The sequence below is a fragment of the Anomaloglossus baeobatrachus genome, chromosome 10, assembly GCF_048569485.1.
Source record: "Anomaloglossus baeobatrachus isolate aAnoBae1 chromosome 10, aAnoBae1.hap1, whole genome shotgun sequence".
Lineage (NCBI taxonomy): Eukaryota > Metazoa > Chordata > Amphibia > Anura > Aromobatidae > Anomaloglossus > Anomaloglossus baeobatrachus.
In genome coordinates this window covers 55,563,896-55,580,109 of record NC_134362.1, presented here as the reverse complement: position 1 = coordinate 55,580,109, position 16,214 = coordinate 55,563,896, and the positions used below count along the sequence as shown (strand labels likewise).

At 46.0% G+C, this 16,214-nt stretch overlaps 2 protein-coding genes across 2 annotated transcripts in view; both read right to left on the bottom strand.

Moving 5' to 3' along the window:
* LOC142254335 (protein spinster homolog 1-like) overlaps window positions 1-10,493 on the bottom strand; it is a 28,944-nt gene extending 18,451 nt beyond the window's left edge. Inside the window, exon 1 of the mRNA XM_075325381.1 lies at window positions 10,337-10,493. Within this exon, the coding sequence (XP_075181496.1) occupies window positions 10,337-10,493 (157 nt within the window). The remainder of the gene's footprint in view (window positions 1-10,336) is intronic.
* A 292-nt stretch (window positions 10,494-10,785) lies between these two features.
* On the bottom strand, window positions 10,786-16,008 carry LOC142254902 (uncharacterized). Its single transcript, XM_075326257.1, has 9 exons — window positions 15,108-16,008; window positions 12,702-12,761; window positions 11,979-12,029; window positions 11,817-11,887; window positions 11,666-11,734; window positions 11,490-11,587; window positions 11,316-11,397; window positions 11,125-11,238; window positions 10,786-10,878 (listed from the first exon to the last, which is right to left on the bottom strand). Exons 1-9 carry the CDS (start codon window positions 15,301-15,303, stop codon window positions 10,864-10,866), a joined length of 756 nt encoding a protein of 251 aa, XP_075182372.1. The 5' UTR covers window positions 15,304-16,008; the 3' UTR covers window positions 10,786-10,863.
* Window positions 16,009-16,214: the final 206 nt, after the last annotated feature.

Here is a 16,214-nt window from a genome sequence, read left to right as displayed (position 1 = left end):
GTTGGTCTTTGCTTTGTATTCTCTCTGTCATCGGTCGGTCTTTGCTTTTGATTCTCCTGTTCACCGGTTGGTCTTTGCTTTCTATTCTCAAAGTCACCAGTTGGTCTTTGCTTTTTATTCTCCCGGTCACCGGTTGGTCTTTGCTTTTTATTCTCCCGGTCACTGGTCGGTCTTTGCTTTTTATTCTCCTGGTCACCGGTTGGTTTTTACTTTTTATTCCCCCGGTCACCGGTTGGTCTTTGCTTTTTATTGTCCCGGTCACTGGTTGGTCTTTGCTTTTTATTCTCTCTGTCACTGGTCGGTCTTTGCTTTTTATTCTCTCTGTCACTGGTCGGTCTTTGCTTTTTATTCTCCCGGTCACCGGTCGGTCTTTGCTTTTTATTCTCTCGGTCACTGGTCGGTCTTTGCTTTTTATTCTCTCTGTCACTGGTCGGTCTTTGCTCTTTATTCTCCTGATTAGATCACCGGTCGGTGTTTGCTTTGCATTCTCTTGGTCATCGGTCAATCTTTTCTCTTTATACTCCCAGTCACTGGTTGGTCTTTGCTTTCTATTCTCCCGATCACTGATCGGTCTTTGCTTTTTATTCTCCCGGTTACCGGTTGTTTTTTACTTTTTATTCTCCCGGTCACCGGTCAGTCTTTGATTTTTATTCTCCCGGTGACCGGTTGATCTTTGATTTTTATTCTCTCTGTAATCGGTCGATCTTTTCTCTTTATTCTCCCGGTCACTAGTCGGTCTTTGCCTTGTATTCTCTCTGTCATCGGTCGGTCTTTGCTTTTTATTCTCCCGGTCATCGGTCAGTCTTTGCTTTGTATTCTCCCGGTCACTGGTTGGTCTTTGCTTTTTATTCTCCCGGTCACTGGTCGGTCTTTGCTTTTTATTCTCCCGGTCACCGGTCGGTGTTTGCTTTTTATTCTCCCGGTCACTGGTCAGTCTTTGCTTTTATGCTCCCGGTCACTGGTCGGTCATTGCTTTTTATTCTCCCGGTCACTGGTCGGTCTTTGCTTTTTATTCTCCCGGTCACTGGTCGGTCTTTACTTTTTATTCTCCCGGTCACCGGTCGGTCTTTGCTTTTTATTCTCTCGGTCACTGGTCGGTCTTTGCTTTTTATTCTCTCTGTCACTGGTCGGTCTTTGCTCTTTATTCACCCGATTAGATCACCGGTCGGTGTTTGCTTTGCATTCTCTTGGTCATCGGTCAATCTTTTCTCTTTATTCTCCCAGTCACTGGTTGGTCTTTGCTTTCTATTCTCCCGATCACTGGTCGGTCTTTGCTTTTTATTCTCCCGGTTACCGGTTGTTTTTTACTTTTTATTCTCCCGGTCACCGGTCAGTCTTTGATTTTTATTCTCCCGGTGACCGGTTGGTCTTTGATTTTTATTCTCTCTGTAATCGGTCGATCTTTTCTCTTTATTCTCCCGGTCACTAGTCGGTCTTTGCCTTGTATTCTCTCTGTCATCGGTCGGTCTTTGCTTTTTATTCTCCCGGTCATCGGTCAGTCTTTGCTTTGTATTCTCCCGGTCACTGGTTGGTCTTTGCTTTTTATTCTCCCGGTCACTGGTCGGTCTTTGCTTTTTATTCTCCCGGTCACTGGTCGGTCTTTACTTTTTATTCTCCCGGTCACCGGTCAGTGTTTGCTTTTTATTCTCCCGGTCACTGGTCAGTCTTTGCTTTTTATGCTCCCGGTCACTGGTCGGTCATTGCTTTTTATTCTCCCGGTCACTGGTCGGTCTTTGCTTTTTATTCTCCCGGTCACTGGTCGGTCTTTACTTTTTATTCTCCCGGTCACTGGTCGGTCTTTGCTTTTTATTCTCCCGGTCATCGGTCAGTCTTTGCTTTGTATTCTCCCGGTCACTGGTTGGTCTTTGCTTTTTATTCTCCCGGTCACTGGTCGGTCTTTGCTTTTTATTCTCCCGGTCACTGGTCGGTCTTTACTTTTTATTCTCCCGGTCACCGGTCGGTGTTTGCTTTTTATTCTCCCGGTCACTGGTCAGTCTTTGCTTTTTATGCTCCCGGTCACTGGTCGGTCATTGCTTTTTATTCTCCCGGTCACTGGTCGGTCTTTGCTTTTTATTCTCCCGGTCACTGGTCGGTCTTTACTTTTTATTCTCCCGGTCACCGGTCGGTCTTTGCTTTTTATTCTCTCGGTCACTGGTCAGTCTTTGCTTTTTATTCTCTCTGTCACTGGTCGGTCTTTGCTCTTTATTCTCCCGATTAGATCACCGGTCGGTGTTTGCTTTGCATTCTCTTGGTCATCGGTCAATCTTTTCTCTTTATTCTCCCAGTCACTGGTTGGTCTTTGCTTTCTATTCTCCCGATCACTGGTCGGTCTTTGCTTTTTATTCTCCCGGTTACCGGTTGTTTTTTACTTTTTATTCTCCCGGTCACCGGTCAGTCTTTGATTTTTATTCTCCCGGTGATCGGTTGGTCTTTGATTTTTATTCTCTTTGTAATCGGTCGATCTTTTCTCTTTATTCTCCCGGTCACTAGTCGGTCTTTGCCTTGTATTCTCTCTGTCATCGGTCGGTCTTTGCTTTTTATTCTCCCGGTCATCGGTCAGTCTTTGCTTTGTATTCTCCCGGTCACTGGTTGGTCTTTGCTTTTTATTCTCCCGGTCACTGGTCGGTCTTTGCTTTTTATTCTCCCGGTCACCGGTCGGTGTTTGCTTTTTATTCTCCCGGTCACTGGTCAGTCTTTGCTTTTATGCTCCCGGTCACTGGTCGGTCATTGCTTTTTATTCTCCCGGTCACTGGTCGGTCTTTGCTTTTTATTCTCCCGGTCATCGGTCAGTCTTTGCTTTGTATTCTCCCGGTCACTGGTTGGTCTTTGCTTTTTATTCTCCCGGTCACTGGTCGGTCTTTGCTTTTTATTCTCCCGGTCACTGGTCGGTCTTTACTTTTTATTCTCCCGGTCACCGGTCGGTGTTTGCTTTTTATTCTCCCGGTCACTGGTCAGTCTTTGCTTTTTATGCTCCCGGTCACTGGTTGGTCATTGCTTTTTATTCTCCCGGCCACTGGTCGGTCTTTGCTTTTTATTCTCCCGGTCACTGGTTGGTCTTTACTTTTTATTCTCCCGGTCACGGGTCGGTCTTTGCTTTTTATTCTCCCGGTCATCGGTCAGTCTTTGCTTTGTATTCTCCCGGTCACTGGTTGGTCTTTGCTTTTGATTCTCCCGGTCACTGGTCGGTCTTTGCTTTTTATTCTCCCGGTCACTGGTCGGTCTTTACTTTTTATTCTCCCGGTCACCGGTCGGTGTTTGCTTTTTATTCTCCCGGTCACTGGTCAGTCTTTGCTTTTTATGCTCCCGGTCACTGGTCGGTCATTGCTTTTTATTCTCCCGGTCACTGGTCGGTCTTTGCTTTTTATTCTCCCGGTCACTGGTCGGTCTTTACTTTTTATTCTCCCGGTCACCGGTCGTCTTTGCTTTTTATTCTCTCGGTCACTGGTCGGTCTTTGCTTTTTATTCTCTCTGTCACTGGTCGGTCTTTGCTCTTTATTCACCCGATTAGATCACCGGTCGGTGTTTGCTTTGCATTCTCTTGGTCATCGGTCAATCTTTTCTCTTTATTCTCCCAGTCACTGGTTGGTCTTTGCTTTCTATTCTTCCGATCACTGGTCGGTCTTTGCTTTTTATTCTCCCGGTTACCGGTTGTTTTTTACTTTTTATTCTCCCGGTCACCGGTCAGTCTTTGATTTTTATTCTCCCGGTGACCGGTTGGTCTTTGATTTTTATTCTCTCTGTAATCGGTCGATCTTTTCTCTTTATTCTCCCGGTCACTAGTCGGTCTTTGCCTTGTATTCTCTCTGTCATCGGTTGGTCTTTGCTTTTTATTCTCCCGGTCATCGGTCAGTCTTTGCTTTGTATTCTCCCGGTCACTGGTTGGTCTTTGCTTTTTATTCTCCCGGTCACTGGTCGGTCTTTACTTTTTATTCTCCCGGTCACCGGTCGGTGTTTGCTTTTTATTCTCCCGGTCACTGGTCAGTCTTTGCTTTTTATGCTCCCGGTCACTGGTCGGTCATTGCTTTTTATTCTCCCGGTCACTGGTCGGTCTTTTCTTTTTATTCTCCCGGTCACTGGTCGGTCTTTACTTTTTATTCTCCCGGTCACCGGTCGGTGTTTGCTTTTTATTCTCCCGGTCACTGGTCGGTCTTTGCTTTTTATTCTCCCGGTCACCGGTTGGTCTTTGCTTTTTATTCTCCCGGTCACTGGTCGGTCTTTGCTTTTTATGCTCCCGGTCACTGGTTGGTCTTTGCTTTTTGTTCTCCCAATTAGATCACCGGTTGGTCTTTGCTTTTTATTCTCCCAATTAGATCACTGGTTGGTCTTTGCTTTTTATTCTCCCAATTAGATCACTGGTTGGTCTTTGCATTTTATTCTCCCGGTCACTGGTTGGTGTTTGCTTTTTATTCTCCCGGTCACCGGTCGCTCTTTGCTTTGTATTCTCTTGGTCATCGGTTGATCTTTGCTTTTTATTCTCCCGGTCACTGGTTGATCTTTGCTTTTTATTCTCCCGGTCACCGCTGCTGCTTTGCTTTCTATTCTCCCAGTCACCGGTCGGTCTTTGCTTTTTATTCTCCCGGTCATTGCTTGGTCTTTGCTTTTTATTCTCCCTATCACTGGTCGGTCTTTGCTTTTTGTTCTCCCAGTAACTGGTTGGTCTTTGCTTTTTATTCTCCCAGTCACCGCTGCTGCTTTGCTTTCTATTGCCTCTGTCACCGCCCCAGATTTTCTTTTTTTTCCACCTTGTCACGGCCCCGGCTTTCTTTTTTATGCACTTGGTAACTATCCTAGCTTTGCTTTATCTGCTCGGTCACCGCCCCATCTTTGCTTTCTATGGACCTAGTCACCATCTTTGCTTTGCTTTATTTTCTCGGTCACCGTCCCAGCTTTTTTTTTTTTCCCCTTGTCACCACCTCATCTTTCCTTTTTATGCACCCGGTCACCATCTTTGCTTTGCTTTATTTTCTCGGTCACTGCCCCAGCTTTATTTTGTTTTTTTCTTGTCACTACCCTGGCTTTGCTTTTTTTTTTTTCCTTCTCACTGTCCCATCTTTGCTTTTTCTGCACCCAGTCACCATCTTTTCTTTGCTTTTTTTTCCCCTTTGTCACCACTCCGGCTTTTCTTTTTTTTCCCCCTTGTCACCACCTTGGCTTTCCTTTTTATGCAGCCGGTCACCAGCTTTGCTTTGCTTTATTTGCTCGGTCACTGCCCCGGCTTTGATTTTTACACCCGGTCACCATCTTTGCTTTACTTTATATTCTCGGTCACTGCCCCGCCTTTTCTTTTTATGCACCCGGTCACCAACTTTGCGGTCACCGCCCCGGCTTTGATTTTTACACCCGGTCAACATCTTTGCTTTACTTTATTTGCTCGGTCACCGCCCCAGCTTTGATTTTTACACCCAGTCACCATCTTTGCATTGCTTTATCTTCTCGATCACTGCCCCGCCTTTGATTTTTACACCCGGTCACCATCTTTGCTTTGCTTTATCTTCTCGGTCACCACCCTGGCTTTGATTTTTACACTCGGTCACCATCTTTGCATTGCTTTATCTTCTCGATCACTGCCCCGCCTTTGATTTGTACACCCGGTCACCATCTTTGCTTTATATTCTCGGTCACTGCCCCGCCTTTTCTTTTTATGCACCCGGTCACCAACTTTGCGGTCACCGCCCCGGCTTTGATTTTTACACCCGGTCAACATCTTTGCTTTGCTTTATTTGTTTGGTCACCGCCCCGGCTTTGATTTTTACACCCGGTCACTATCTTTGCTTTGCTTTATCATCTCGGTTACCGCCAAGCTTTTCTTTGTTTTCTCCTCGCCTACACTACACTCTACTTAACACATTAGAAACTTTGACTCTGCTGCAGTGTCGTAACATGAAGCTCATGGGCCCCAACGCAAAAGCTCCAACTGGGCCCCAATTATTGCAGGTCTTTATAAGCATTGATCTTTTTATATAGGCCAGAGGGACTTAGGCTCCAGGTCCGGGTGCGATTACAACCCCTGCACCTATTGTAGTTACGCTCCTGCTGCCAGGATAATGGCACCCGTCCAATCACAGTCAGTTATGAAGTAGAACGTCAGGTGATGCGAATTTTGCACTTGGTCACAAGACCCCCCATAAGGAGTGAAGGTGTGACCGTCTCACCACTTATGGTGGTCAGCAGGAGAGTGACCGCTCGCCGCCTGTCTTCAGCATCTTCCTCGGGATGAGACCTGCATCTTGTAATGTTTTCTGCGGAGCAGAAGGTGATATTATCCTTTATATTCAGTAATATTATGGCGTTTTGTCTTCTGTGCTCTCCCCCGCTCCCTGGTGAATTATTCTGCATTACAGCGGCCCTATGTAATAACACGACACTCCGGCGCTGACAGCCGGGATGGATCGTTTGCCGTGTAGTCTGGAGCTCCTGCTGTCAGGATTACCTGCTGGGGGGATCGGAAACTTCCAGCAATGATGCCTGCGCAATTCATCCTCAGCCACGAGATTATTAGTATTTATATCACAGCAACAAAAACGTCATAAATATTCCCCTGAAGTCTGAATTCACGAGGATTAGGAAAACGTATCGGAAAAACAAGAGCCACACCGATATCGCCAAAAATAAAGGGTATTACAGGGATGTTACCCAACATGGTAACCTGGAAGAGCAAAATTACATGTATCCATAGAAACACACCAACTGAACCTCAAATATCACCTCACTACGCTTCCCCTCTGACATCATCACTATCCAATCACTGAACTGCTAAATAAAGTGTTGGATCTCAACCTATGATACCACATCCAATCACAGACTGAGCTGCTCCCTGCACTATGTGACATCACTGCCCTCCCCATCCAATCACAGACAGACCTGCTCCCTACACTATGTGACATCACTGCCCTCCCCATCCAATCACAGACAGACTTGCTCCCTGCACTATGTGACATCACTGCCCTCCCCATCCAATCACAGGCTGATCTGCTCCCTGCACTGTGTGATATCACTGCCCTCATCCTAATATTCCAGGACGATTATCTGTAAACATGGCGGCACCTGGAGGAGTTCAGAGGGACAGGGTGTCTGCTGTGGAGCGCGGGTGTCACACAACCTGTTGTGCTTCAGTGTTTACCAAAACTGCAGTAATTAGTGTATGTGTTTTACCATATGGCAAGATGCATGCTGTCTGCCCCTACTCGCTATCTTTCCTCTGCTCGCTAGTTGATATGCTATCGCCAGTTTGCTATGTCCTCTGCTTGCTATCTCTACCCTGATCGCTATTTATCCCCTGCTCACTCTGTATCCCTAGTTTATTATCTATCTCCTGCTCGCTATCTGTCCCCTGCTCGCTATCTGTCCCCTGCTCACTATCTGTCACCTGCTCGCTATCTGTCCCCTGCTCACTATCTGTCACCTGCTCGCTATCTGTCCCCTGCTTGCTATCTGTCCCCTGCTTGCTATCTGTCCCCTGCTCATTCTGTATCCCCAGTTTATTATCTGTCCCCTGCTCGCTATCTGTCCCCTGCTCACTGTCCTCTGCTCACTATCTGTCTCCTGCTCACTATCTGTCTCCTGCTCACTATCTGTCTCCTGCTTGCTATCTGTCCCCTGCTCGCTATCTGTCCCCTGTTCGCTATCTGTCCCCTGCTCGCTATCTGTCTCCTGCTCACTATCTGTCTCCTGCTCACTATCTGTTCCCTGCTCGCTATCTGTCCCCTGCTCGCTATCTGTCCCCTGCTCGCTATCTGTCCCCTGCTCGCTATCTGTCCCCTGCTCGCTATCTGTCTCCTGCTCGCTATCTGTCCCCTGCTTGCTATCTGTCCCCTGCTCGCTATCTGTCCCCTGCTCGCTATCTATCCCCTGCTCACTATCTGTCTCCTGCTCACTATCTGTCTCCTGCTCGCTATCTGTCTCCTGCTCGCTATCTGTCCCCTGCTCGCAATCTGTCTCCTGCTGGCTATCTGTCCCCTGCTTGCTATCTGTCCCCTGCTTGCTATCTGTCCCCTGCTTGCTATCTGTCCCCTGCTTGCTATCTGTCTCCTGTTCGCTATCTATCCCCTGCTCACTATCTGTCTTCTGCTCACTATCTGTCTCCTGCTTGCTATCTGTCCCCTGCTCCCTATCTGTCTCCTGCTGGCTATCTGTCCCCTGCTTGCTATCTGTCCCCTGCTTGCTATCTGTCCCCTGCTTGCTATCTGTCTCCTGTTCGCTATCTATCCCCTGCTCACTATCTGTCTCCTGCTCACTATCTGTCTCCTGCTTGCTATCTGTCCCCTGCTCCCTATCTGTCTCCTGCTGGCTATCTGTCCCCTGCTCGCTATCTGTCGCCTGTTCGCTATCTATCCCCTGCTCACTATCTGTCTCCTGCTCACTATCTGTCTCCTGCTCACTATCTGTCTCCTGCTTGCTATCTGTCCCCTGCTTGCTATCTGTCCCCTGCTTGCTATCTGTTCCCTGTTCGCTATCTGTCCCCTGCTCGCTATCTGTCTCCTGCTCACTATCTGTTTCCTGCTCGCTATCTGTCCCCTGCTCGCTATCTGTCCTTTACTCACTATCTGTCTCCTGCTCGCCATCTGTCCCCTGCTCGCTGTCTCCTGCTCGCTATTTGTCCCCTGCTCGCCATCTGTCCCCTGCTTGCTGTCTCCTGCTCACTATCTGTCTCCTGCTCGTCATCTGTCCCCTGCTCGCTGTCTCCTGTTCACTATCTGTCTCCTGCTCGCCATCTGTCCCCTGCTCGCTGTCTCCTGCTCGCTATCTGTCCCCTGTTCGCTATCTGTCCCCTGCTCGCTATCTGTCCCCTGCTCACTATCTGTCTCCTGCTCACTATCTGTTCCCTGCTCACTATCTGTCCCCTGCTCGCTATCTGTCCCCTGCTCGCTATCTGTCCCCTGCTCGCAATCTGTCTCCTGCTGGCTATCTGTCCCCTGCTTGCTATCTGTCCCCTGCTTGCTATCTGTCCCCTGCTTGCTATCTGTCTCCTGTTCGCTATCTATCCCCTGCTCACTATCTGTCTCCTGCTCACTATCTGTCTCCTGCTTGCTATCTGTCCCCTGCTCCCTATCTGTCTCCTGCTGGCTATCTGTCCCCTGCTTGCTATCTGTCCCCTGCTTGCTATCTGTCCCCTGCTTGCTATCTGTCTCCTGTTCGCTATCTATCCCCTGCTCACTATCTGTCTCCTGCTCACTATCTGTCTCCTGCTTGCTATCTGTCCCCTGCTCCCTATCTGTCTCCTGCTGGCTATCTGTCCCCTGCTCGCTATCTGTCGCCTGTTCGCTATCTATCCCCTGCTCACTATCTGTCTCCTGCTCACTATCTGTCTCCTGCTCACTATCTGTCTCCTGCTTGCTATCTGTCCCCTGCTTGCTATCTGTCCCCTGTTCGCTATCTGTCCCCTGCTCGCTATCTGTCTCCTGCTCACTATCTGTCCCCTGCTCGCTATCTGTCCCCTGCTCGCTATCTGTCCCCTGCTCACTATCTGTCTCCTGCTCGCCATCTGTCCCCTGCTCGCTGTCTCCTGCTCGCTATCTGTCCCCTGCTCGCCATCTGTCCCCTGCTCGCTGTCTCCTGCTCACTATCTGTCTCCTGCTCGCCATCTGTCCCCTGCTCGCTGTCTCCTGTTCACTATCTGTCTCCTGCTCGCCATCTGTCCCCTGTTCGCTGTCTCCTGCTCGCTATCTGTCCCCTGCTCGCTATCTGTCCCACCCATAGAGATGAGAACATAAGACAACTGTCATCATCCAGTGTCTGGAGACATAAGAGTTGCTTTAGCTATTCTGAATTATGAGATGTTCGGTGTTGTGGAGACGCCAGACGCAGCTCTCTAATCCCCGGCCGCACTCTTCCTCACCGTACACATCCATTTCATGCTATTTTTCTCCATGCGTCGCCATATTAATGGACAATTAGGGCAGATTTAATTAGAAGAGATGTCTGGGCTTCGTACTTGTAAGGCGGGGGGTTCGCGGCTTCTCCGATGATTCGCAGGTCGCCTGACGCCCGATCACTGCTGCGCTCATTTGTGTGAGTTCACGGTTGAGGCTGCGATTTTCTGCTGCAGACGGCGTAACAAATCCCGCGACTTGTCCATTATCCGTCACATGTCAGGAGACGTCCAGGATTCACGCCAGTAACTCCGAGCAGCGGCGGCTTCTGTCGCTGATCCCTAATAGGCTGGAAGACCAGCGATATGGAGGCCGTCACACCACACAGCCGCCTTATGTGATCATACAAGGCCCAGAGGAAGGTTCCGACGCCATATTGACATATTAGGTGCCGCCTAGTTCTGCCTTCTCTGAGGTGGGGGTGAAGCTGCTCTTCTGTCCTCCATAAGTGTCACGTTCCGCTGTACCATGGTCGTAGGTCGGACTCTTTGCCTTTTCTGAGGTGGTGGTGAAGCCGCTCTTCTGTCCGCCATACATGTCACGTTCCGCTGCACCATGGTTGTGGGTCAGGCTCTCTGCCTTCTCTGAGGTGGGGGTGAAACTGCTCTTCTGTCCGTCATACATGTCACGTTCCGCTTTACCATGGTGGTAGGTTGGGCTCTCTGCCTTCTCTGAGGTGGGGTGAAGCTGCTCTTCTGTCTGCCATACGTGTCACATTCCGCTGTACCATGGTCGTAAACTAGAAATATATGGTGTGCACTCAGCTATTGGTGGGTTTGGAGGTGCTAGTGAGTGGACCAGGGTCCAGACTATCGTATGCAATATAGACACTGCACTCTCTATTCAAAAAACGAGGTATACAAAGACCAACAAATTCGTTTTTGTTCAAAAGGTTTTTTTAGATTTTTATTTTTAATTTTTCAATGCTATAGGAAAATAGAAAAGTGGTAATAATACATATGGTGGGACGTTTCGGCCATAACACTGGCCTTCTTCACGCCGTATTACACTGTAAAAAGGGCAGAATAAGACAAGATCAATATACAAAGAGGGGAGGGGAAAAGGGGATAGTTTACATATAGATACATATATACATTTTTAGGCAATTCTTTCTATCAACAAAGAACCTATTTCCATGTCATTGTCTAATCCTTGGACGTATGACATGTAACTTTATACAGTAAGTTACTAAAGGTGTATCAGTATAAGGCAGGACAATGGCGACAATAGCAAAAGGTGACAAAATAGCACCTACCTCCATAGAAGTAAGGGAACTAGTGTCCAATAGGTGAAAGGAGTGTGTACAGGGAAAGTTAGAGTAGGGGAACACCCTAGGTATTGTTTTTCTAATGGTCACGAGAGGCAAAACCTGCAAATAAAGGTAAACAGTTGAGATTGGAGTATATGGAACCCCTGACTAAGGTATGTATACTCGGATGAGCATACCTGGTGGATAAAAAATCTCAGGGTGTAATTGCTCTGGAGAGGTCTATTGGGTACAACAGCGGAACATTTAAGATTATGGTTTCTGAAAAAATGAGATAAAGAGTCAAAGTGAGTTTATCTAAAAGGGATTTTCAGTTAAGTATCCACAGAGTTTATAGTGGATAGACCAGCTACCTTGTAGTATTGCATAACCTTAATCCAGTAATTACTGGAATGGTGTAGAGACCTATTCTGGATGTAATATTTTCAGTTATGGTGTCACGTTTTATGTCCTATAGAGCAAGGAACATGTATAGTTAAAAGGTGCATTGGAACTATAGAAAAAGGTTATAAAAAGAAGAAAGCGATACCTTTTTGGACTCCACATATGAAGTACAACTATCAGCATGTACTGTAAAAGTCTTTACAATGTGTAGTTCCTATAAAGAGATATAGGTAGAGCTAATTCAGGATTATTATATGTGCTTGTGACCTTTAATGTATAATGTAGGGGAGCTGTACCTTTAAGTCGTCCAGAATATTTACCACCACTTGCAGAAAAGAGGAGTATGCAGAGAAAAACTTGCTATTATCTGGAAGAGGTAATGTGTATCAGGATTGGAAACAGGTATTGGGTCATGCAGACACTGATCTCATAGAGTTGTTCAGCATAATATGCATTACCTGTATTATCCTTACTCAGGAGGTGTGTATAGGGCGATTTAGGGTGTCCCTCTATGGAATGAAAGGTCAGATTAGTAAATTATAGCATATGGAGGAGTAGGTGAACCCAGATGGGGGGGGGGGGGGTGTCATGTCGCATCCTACCTTGGAAGGCCGTCTTCCCAGACTGTGGCTGCTGCAATAGGGGACTGTGCCCGCCGGCTATTTACTTCCGAAAACCGGAAGTCACGTCAGACGCCGGCGCATGCGCAGTAGCGTAGTGCGCTCGTATTAGTGTAAATGCAGTACCGTTAGGTATATGATAGAGGGGCCGGCGCCTGCGTAGTTAGCGGTTTTTAGTACTTAGTGAGATAATCGTACTGGGAAGACGCTTTTCCTTTATATGTAGATGTTTGTGTCCATTTAATAGGTAGTAGGATGTTGAGGGCTAAGAGAGGGGAATCGGAGATAGCAGGTATAACGCAGAAAAGTATACTTGTATCAAATTGTGCATGTACAGTAAAAACTTTAGCAAACAAGGATATATAAGCTGCGAACAGGTACTTAGTCCTAGCCATATTCTAGCACAAAACATGTATCATGATAGTATCACATATACGTTCTCCTTGTGACCTACAAAGGAAAATGGTTAATGCACAAAACATAAGGGTCCCAATATGCTATGAAGTGCGAGAACAGTATAGTGTCTATAACAATCTATAGTGGTGCCAGTATATACTTTACCATCTAACAGTGAGTGCGCAGTGGAGGCAGAAATGGTGGTAGAAGTTTTTCTTAGTTTTTCTGTAAAGAATTACAAGAAAATTAGAACTCAGATGTCTTATAGAAAAAGGGAACGTATATTGATATATACAGTTTAAGTAGGCCAATCAATTTCTCTATTGAGCCCTTTGGGTGCTAGGGTTTCGAGTTTATAAATCCAGAAACTTTCCCGTTTTTTCAAAAGTTCTATGTGGTTACCGCCACGTCTAGGCCTGTGTACTCTGTCGATGACCTGGAACCGTAATTGCGCCACACTATGCCTGGCCTCATGAAAATGAGAAGGAATGGGAAGCCATAATTTCCCACATCTAATCGTGGATTTGTGGCTAGCAATTCTGTCACCTACATGCTGCGTGGTTTCCCCGACATATAGTAAACCACAGGGACATTTAATTAGGTATATTACAAAATTGCTTTCGCACGTAAAATGTTCTTTGATGTGAAAGCTTTTGCCAGATCTGGGGTGCACAAAATGGTCACCCTTGATCACATTAGAGCAGGAGGCGCAACTAAGGCATGGAAAGGTGCCAGTTCGTTTAGGCGCCAGAAGTCTTTGGGTATTGGATTTGTCACTGCCCACATCTGCTTTGACCAGGGAGTCTTTTATATTTGGTGGTTTCCTTTTACACATTAGTGGGGGAAGAATGAATGATCCTATATCAGGGTAAGCCTTTTTGAGCAGTGGCCAGTGTCGATGAATAATATTGTATATTAAGGGCATGGAGGGGTGGTGTGTATGTACAAATGGGATCCTGTCATACTTAATAGTCTCTTCTCCTAAGGGGGTAGGAAGAAGTGCCCTTTCCTTTTCTGCTCTTAGTAAAGACTCAGGGTAGTTCCGTGTCAGGAACTTATCAGTCATCTCTTCCAGTCTCTGTTCTCTGGTGGTGTCATCTGAGACTATACGGGTGATCCTTTTAAACTGTGACCTTGGTAAGCTGTTTTTAGTGGATTTAGGGTGGCAGCTGTTGTACAGAAGCATGCAATTGCGGTCGGTGGGCTTGCGGTACAGGTCAGATGATAGAAGACCCGTGTCATCTTTTCTTATACATGTATCGAGGAAATTAATTTCCCTTGGGTGATGGTTCAGTGTGAATTTTATCTCCGGCCATATACTATTGATGTAGTTATCAAAGTTTAACAGGCTCGTAATGTCACCCTGCCAGATGCAGAAGACATCGTCGATGTAACGGACCCATAGAAGGGCCAGTTCATCAAATGACGGGGAGGAATAGATATATCGATTCTCAAAGAAGTCCATGAAAAGGTTTGCATACGCCGGGGCTACATTAGATCCCATCGCGGTCCCATGGCATTGAATATAGAAATCATCCTTAAATAGAAAGTAATTCTCATTTAGGACCAGTTCCAAAAGAGCCATAATGAAGTCGACTGTGTCTTGTTTTAAGTTAGTGTCATCTAATGCCAATTTGGTCGCCTTGATACCTTTAGCGTGTGAGATAGAAGTATAAAGGCTGGCAACGTCCCATGTGCAGAGGAGATTGTTTGGAGATATTGAGCCTATACTTCTAATTTTTTGAAGAAAACTATTAGTATCCAATATAAATGACCTGGTCTTTTTAGTCAGAGGGGTGAGTATTTTCTCGAGGTAGATGGAAAGGGGTGAGAGGATGGACTCGGTGGATGCTACGATAGGTCGACCGGGGGGGTTTGTGAGTGATTTATGTATTTTGGGTAATACATAGAAAACGGGAGTTATAGGATGTGTTTTAGTTAGAAAGGAACGAGTAGAGGAATCAATAGTGCCTTTGTCCTGGTAAATGGTCAGCAAATTCTGGATTTTGTGTTGGATTCTGAAAACTGGATCAAATGGTATTTTTTGGTAAGTGGTAGTATCATCAAGTTGGCGTTTCACTTCTTTTATGTAATCATGTGTATTCAGAATCACAATTGCCCCTCCTTTATCAGCCGGCTTGAGGGTTATCATTTTATTGTTCCTCAATGTGGTTATAGCCAGTTTTTCAGATTTACTAATATTACTATGTGTCGGGTAGAATCCCAGTTTATGTTCATGGATATTATCTTTAATATCACGGTCAACCAGTGATATGAAAGTTTCCACTGCGTGATTGGTTTTGGGTGGCATAAAAGAACTAGGATTATATAGACCTAGTGTTCTAATATTAGTCTCATTAGATGGTGTCGGTGGGTTCCTAGCCTGTGAGGGATTGGTGCCGAAGTGAGTTTTTAGCCTAATGGATCTGTAGAACCTCTGAACATCACTTTCCAAGGTAAAAGAATCCCACTTAGGTGTAGGGCAAAAGGTGAGCCCTTTGTTTAATACGGCTAATTCATCTGGTGCCAGGGTGTAGTCGGAAATGTTAATAACTAAATTGGGACCCTTACCTGTGATCTCAAGGTCATTGCCCAGTCTCCGCCTCCCCCTCCTCGACCTCCTCGTTGGTTTGGTTTTCTTTTTCCAAGTCCTAAAAAAGGTGCTGAACTCGTATTGCTGCCACTGGATTCGCTTCCGGATGACGCTGAATGATAGTTCGGTGGTCTTCTCCATTGGCGTATGTTGTTTGTTTGCCAATCTTTCCATCTGTAAACTCTATTTTGCAGATAGTCGTCAGTATCTCTCTGAAATGTTTGTCTTTTCTTATCCTCTAGGTTTTTCTTAAATTCTCTAAGGGTATCGTCCGCCTTCTTTCTGAAGGAAGCAAGGTCTCCAGGGGTCAGGCTATCAGCTAATTGGGATTCTATGGTTGTTATTTTGTCCTTAGATTCTTTAATGGCAATTTGGAGATGTTCTATAGTTAGAACAATTATATCCAAGGAACATTTATTCAAAATTTGTTGGTACTTTTTACAATAGTCCTCGTTGTTTGAAAAAAGAGTGGGTCTCAAATTGCATCTAAGGCCTCTTGGGATACAACTTTGTCTAAAGTATTCTGCTAGGGTGGTACAATGGAGATCGAGGGAAATTAATGTGCGATTCTCCTTTTCCCAGTCTCTAGACCTAACCTCTCTGATTGGGGTCTTGAGGAATTCAGTGGAATTAGTAACTTGGGATAGTATATTGTTACAGGTAGTATCATCATATGCAAAAGTGTCCAAAGACATGGAAAAGGCTGGTGCAATACACCAAGACAAGTACGTAAACTAGAAATATATGGTGTGCACTCAGCTATTGGTGGGTTTGGAGGTGCTAGTGAGTGGACCAGGGTCCAGACTATCGTATGCAATATAGACACTGCACTCTCTATTCAAAAAACAAGGTATACAAAGACCAACAAATTCGTTTTTGTTCAAAAGGTTTTTTTATATTTTTATTTTTAATTTTTCAATGCTATAGGAAAATAGAAAAGTGGTAATAATACATATGGTGGGACGTTTCGGCCATAACACTGGCCTTCTTCACGCCGTATTACACTGTAAAAAGGGCAGAATAAGACAAGATCAATATACAAAGAGGGGAGGGGAAAAGGGGATAGTTTACATATAGATACATAT

Coding starts and splice junctions, on each gene's coding strand:
- LOC142254902 (XM_075326257.1), bottom strand. CDS start 15,303: ATGGAAAGATTGGCAAACAAACAACATACGCCAATGGAGAAGACCACC. Junction 12,030..12,701: donor TGCGCACTCACTGTTAGATG/GTAAAGTATATA, acceptor TTCATTCCATAG/AGGGACACCCTAAATCGCCC. Junction 11,398..11,489: donor AGGTTATGCAATACTACAAG/GTAGCTGGTCTA, acceptor TCATTTTTTCAG/AAACCATAATCTTAAATGTT.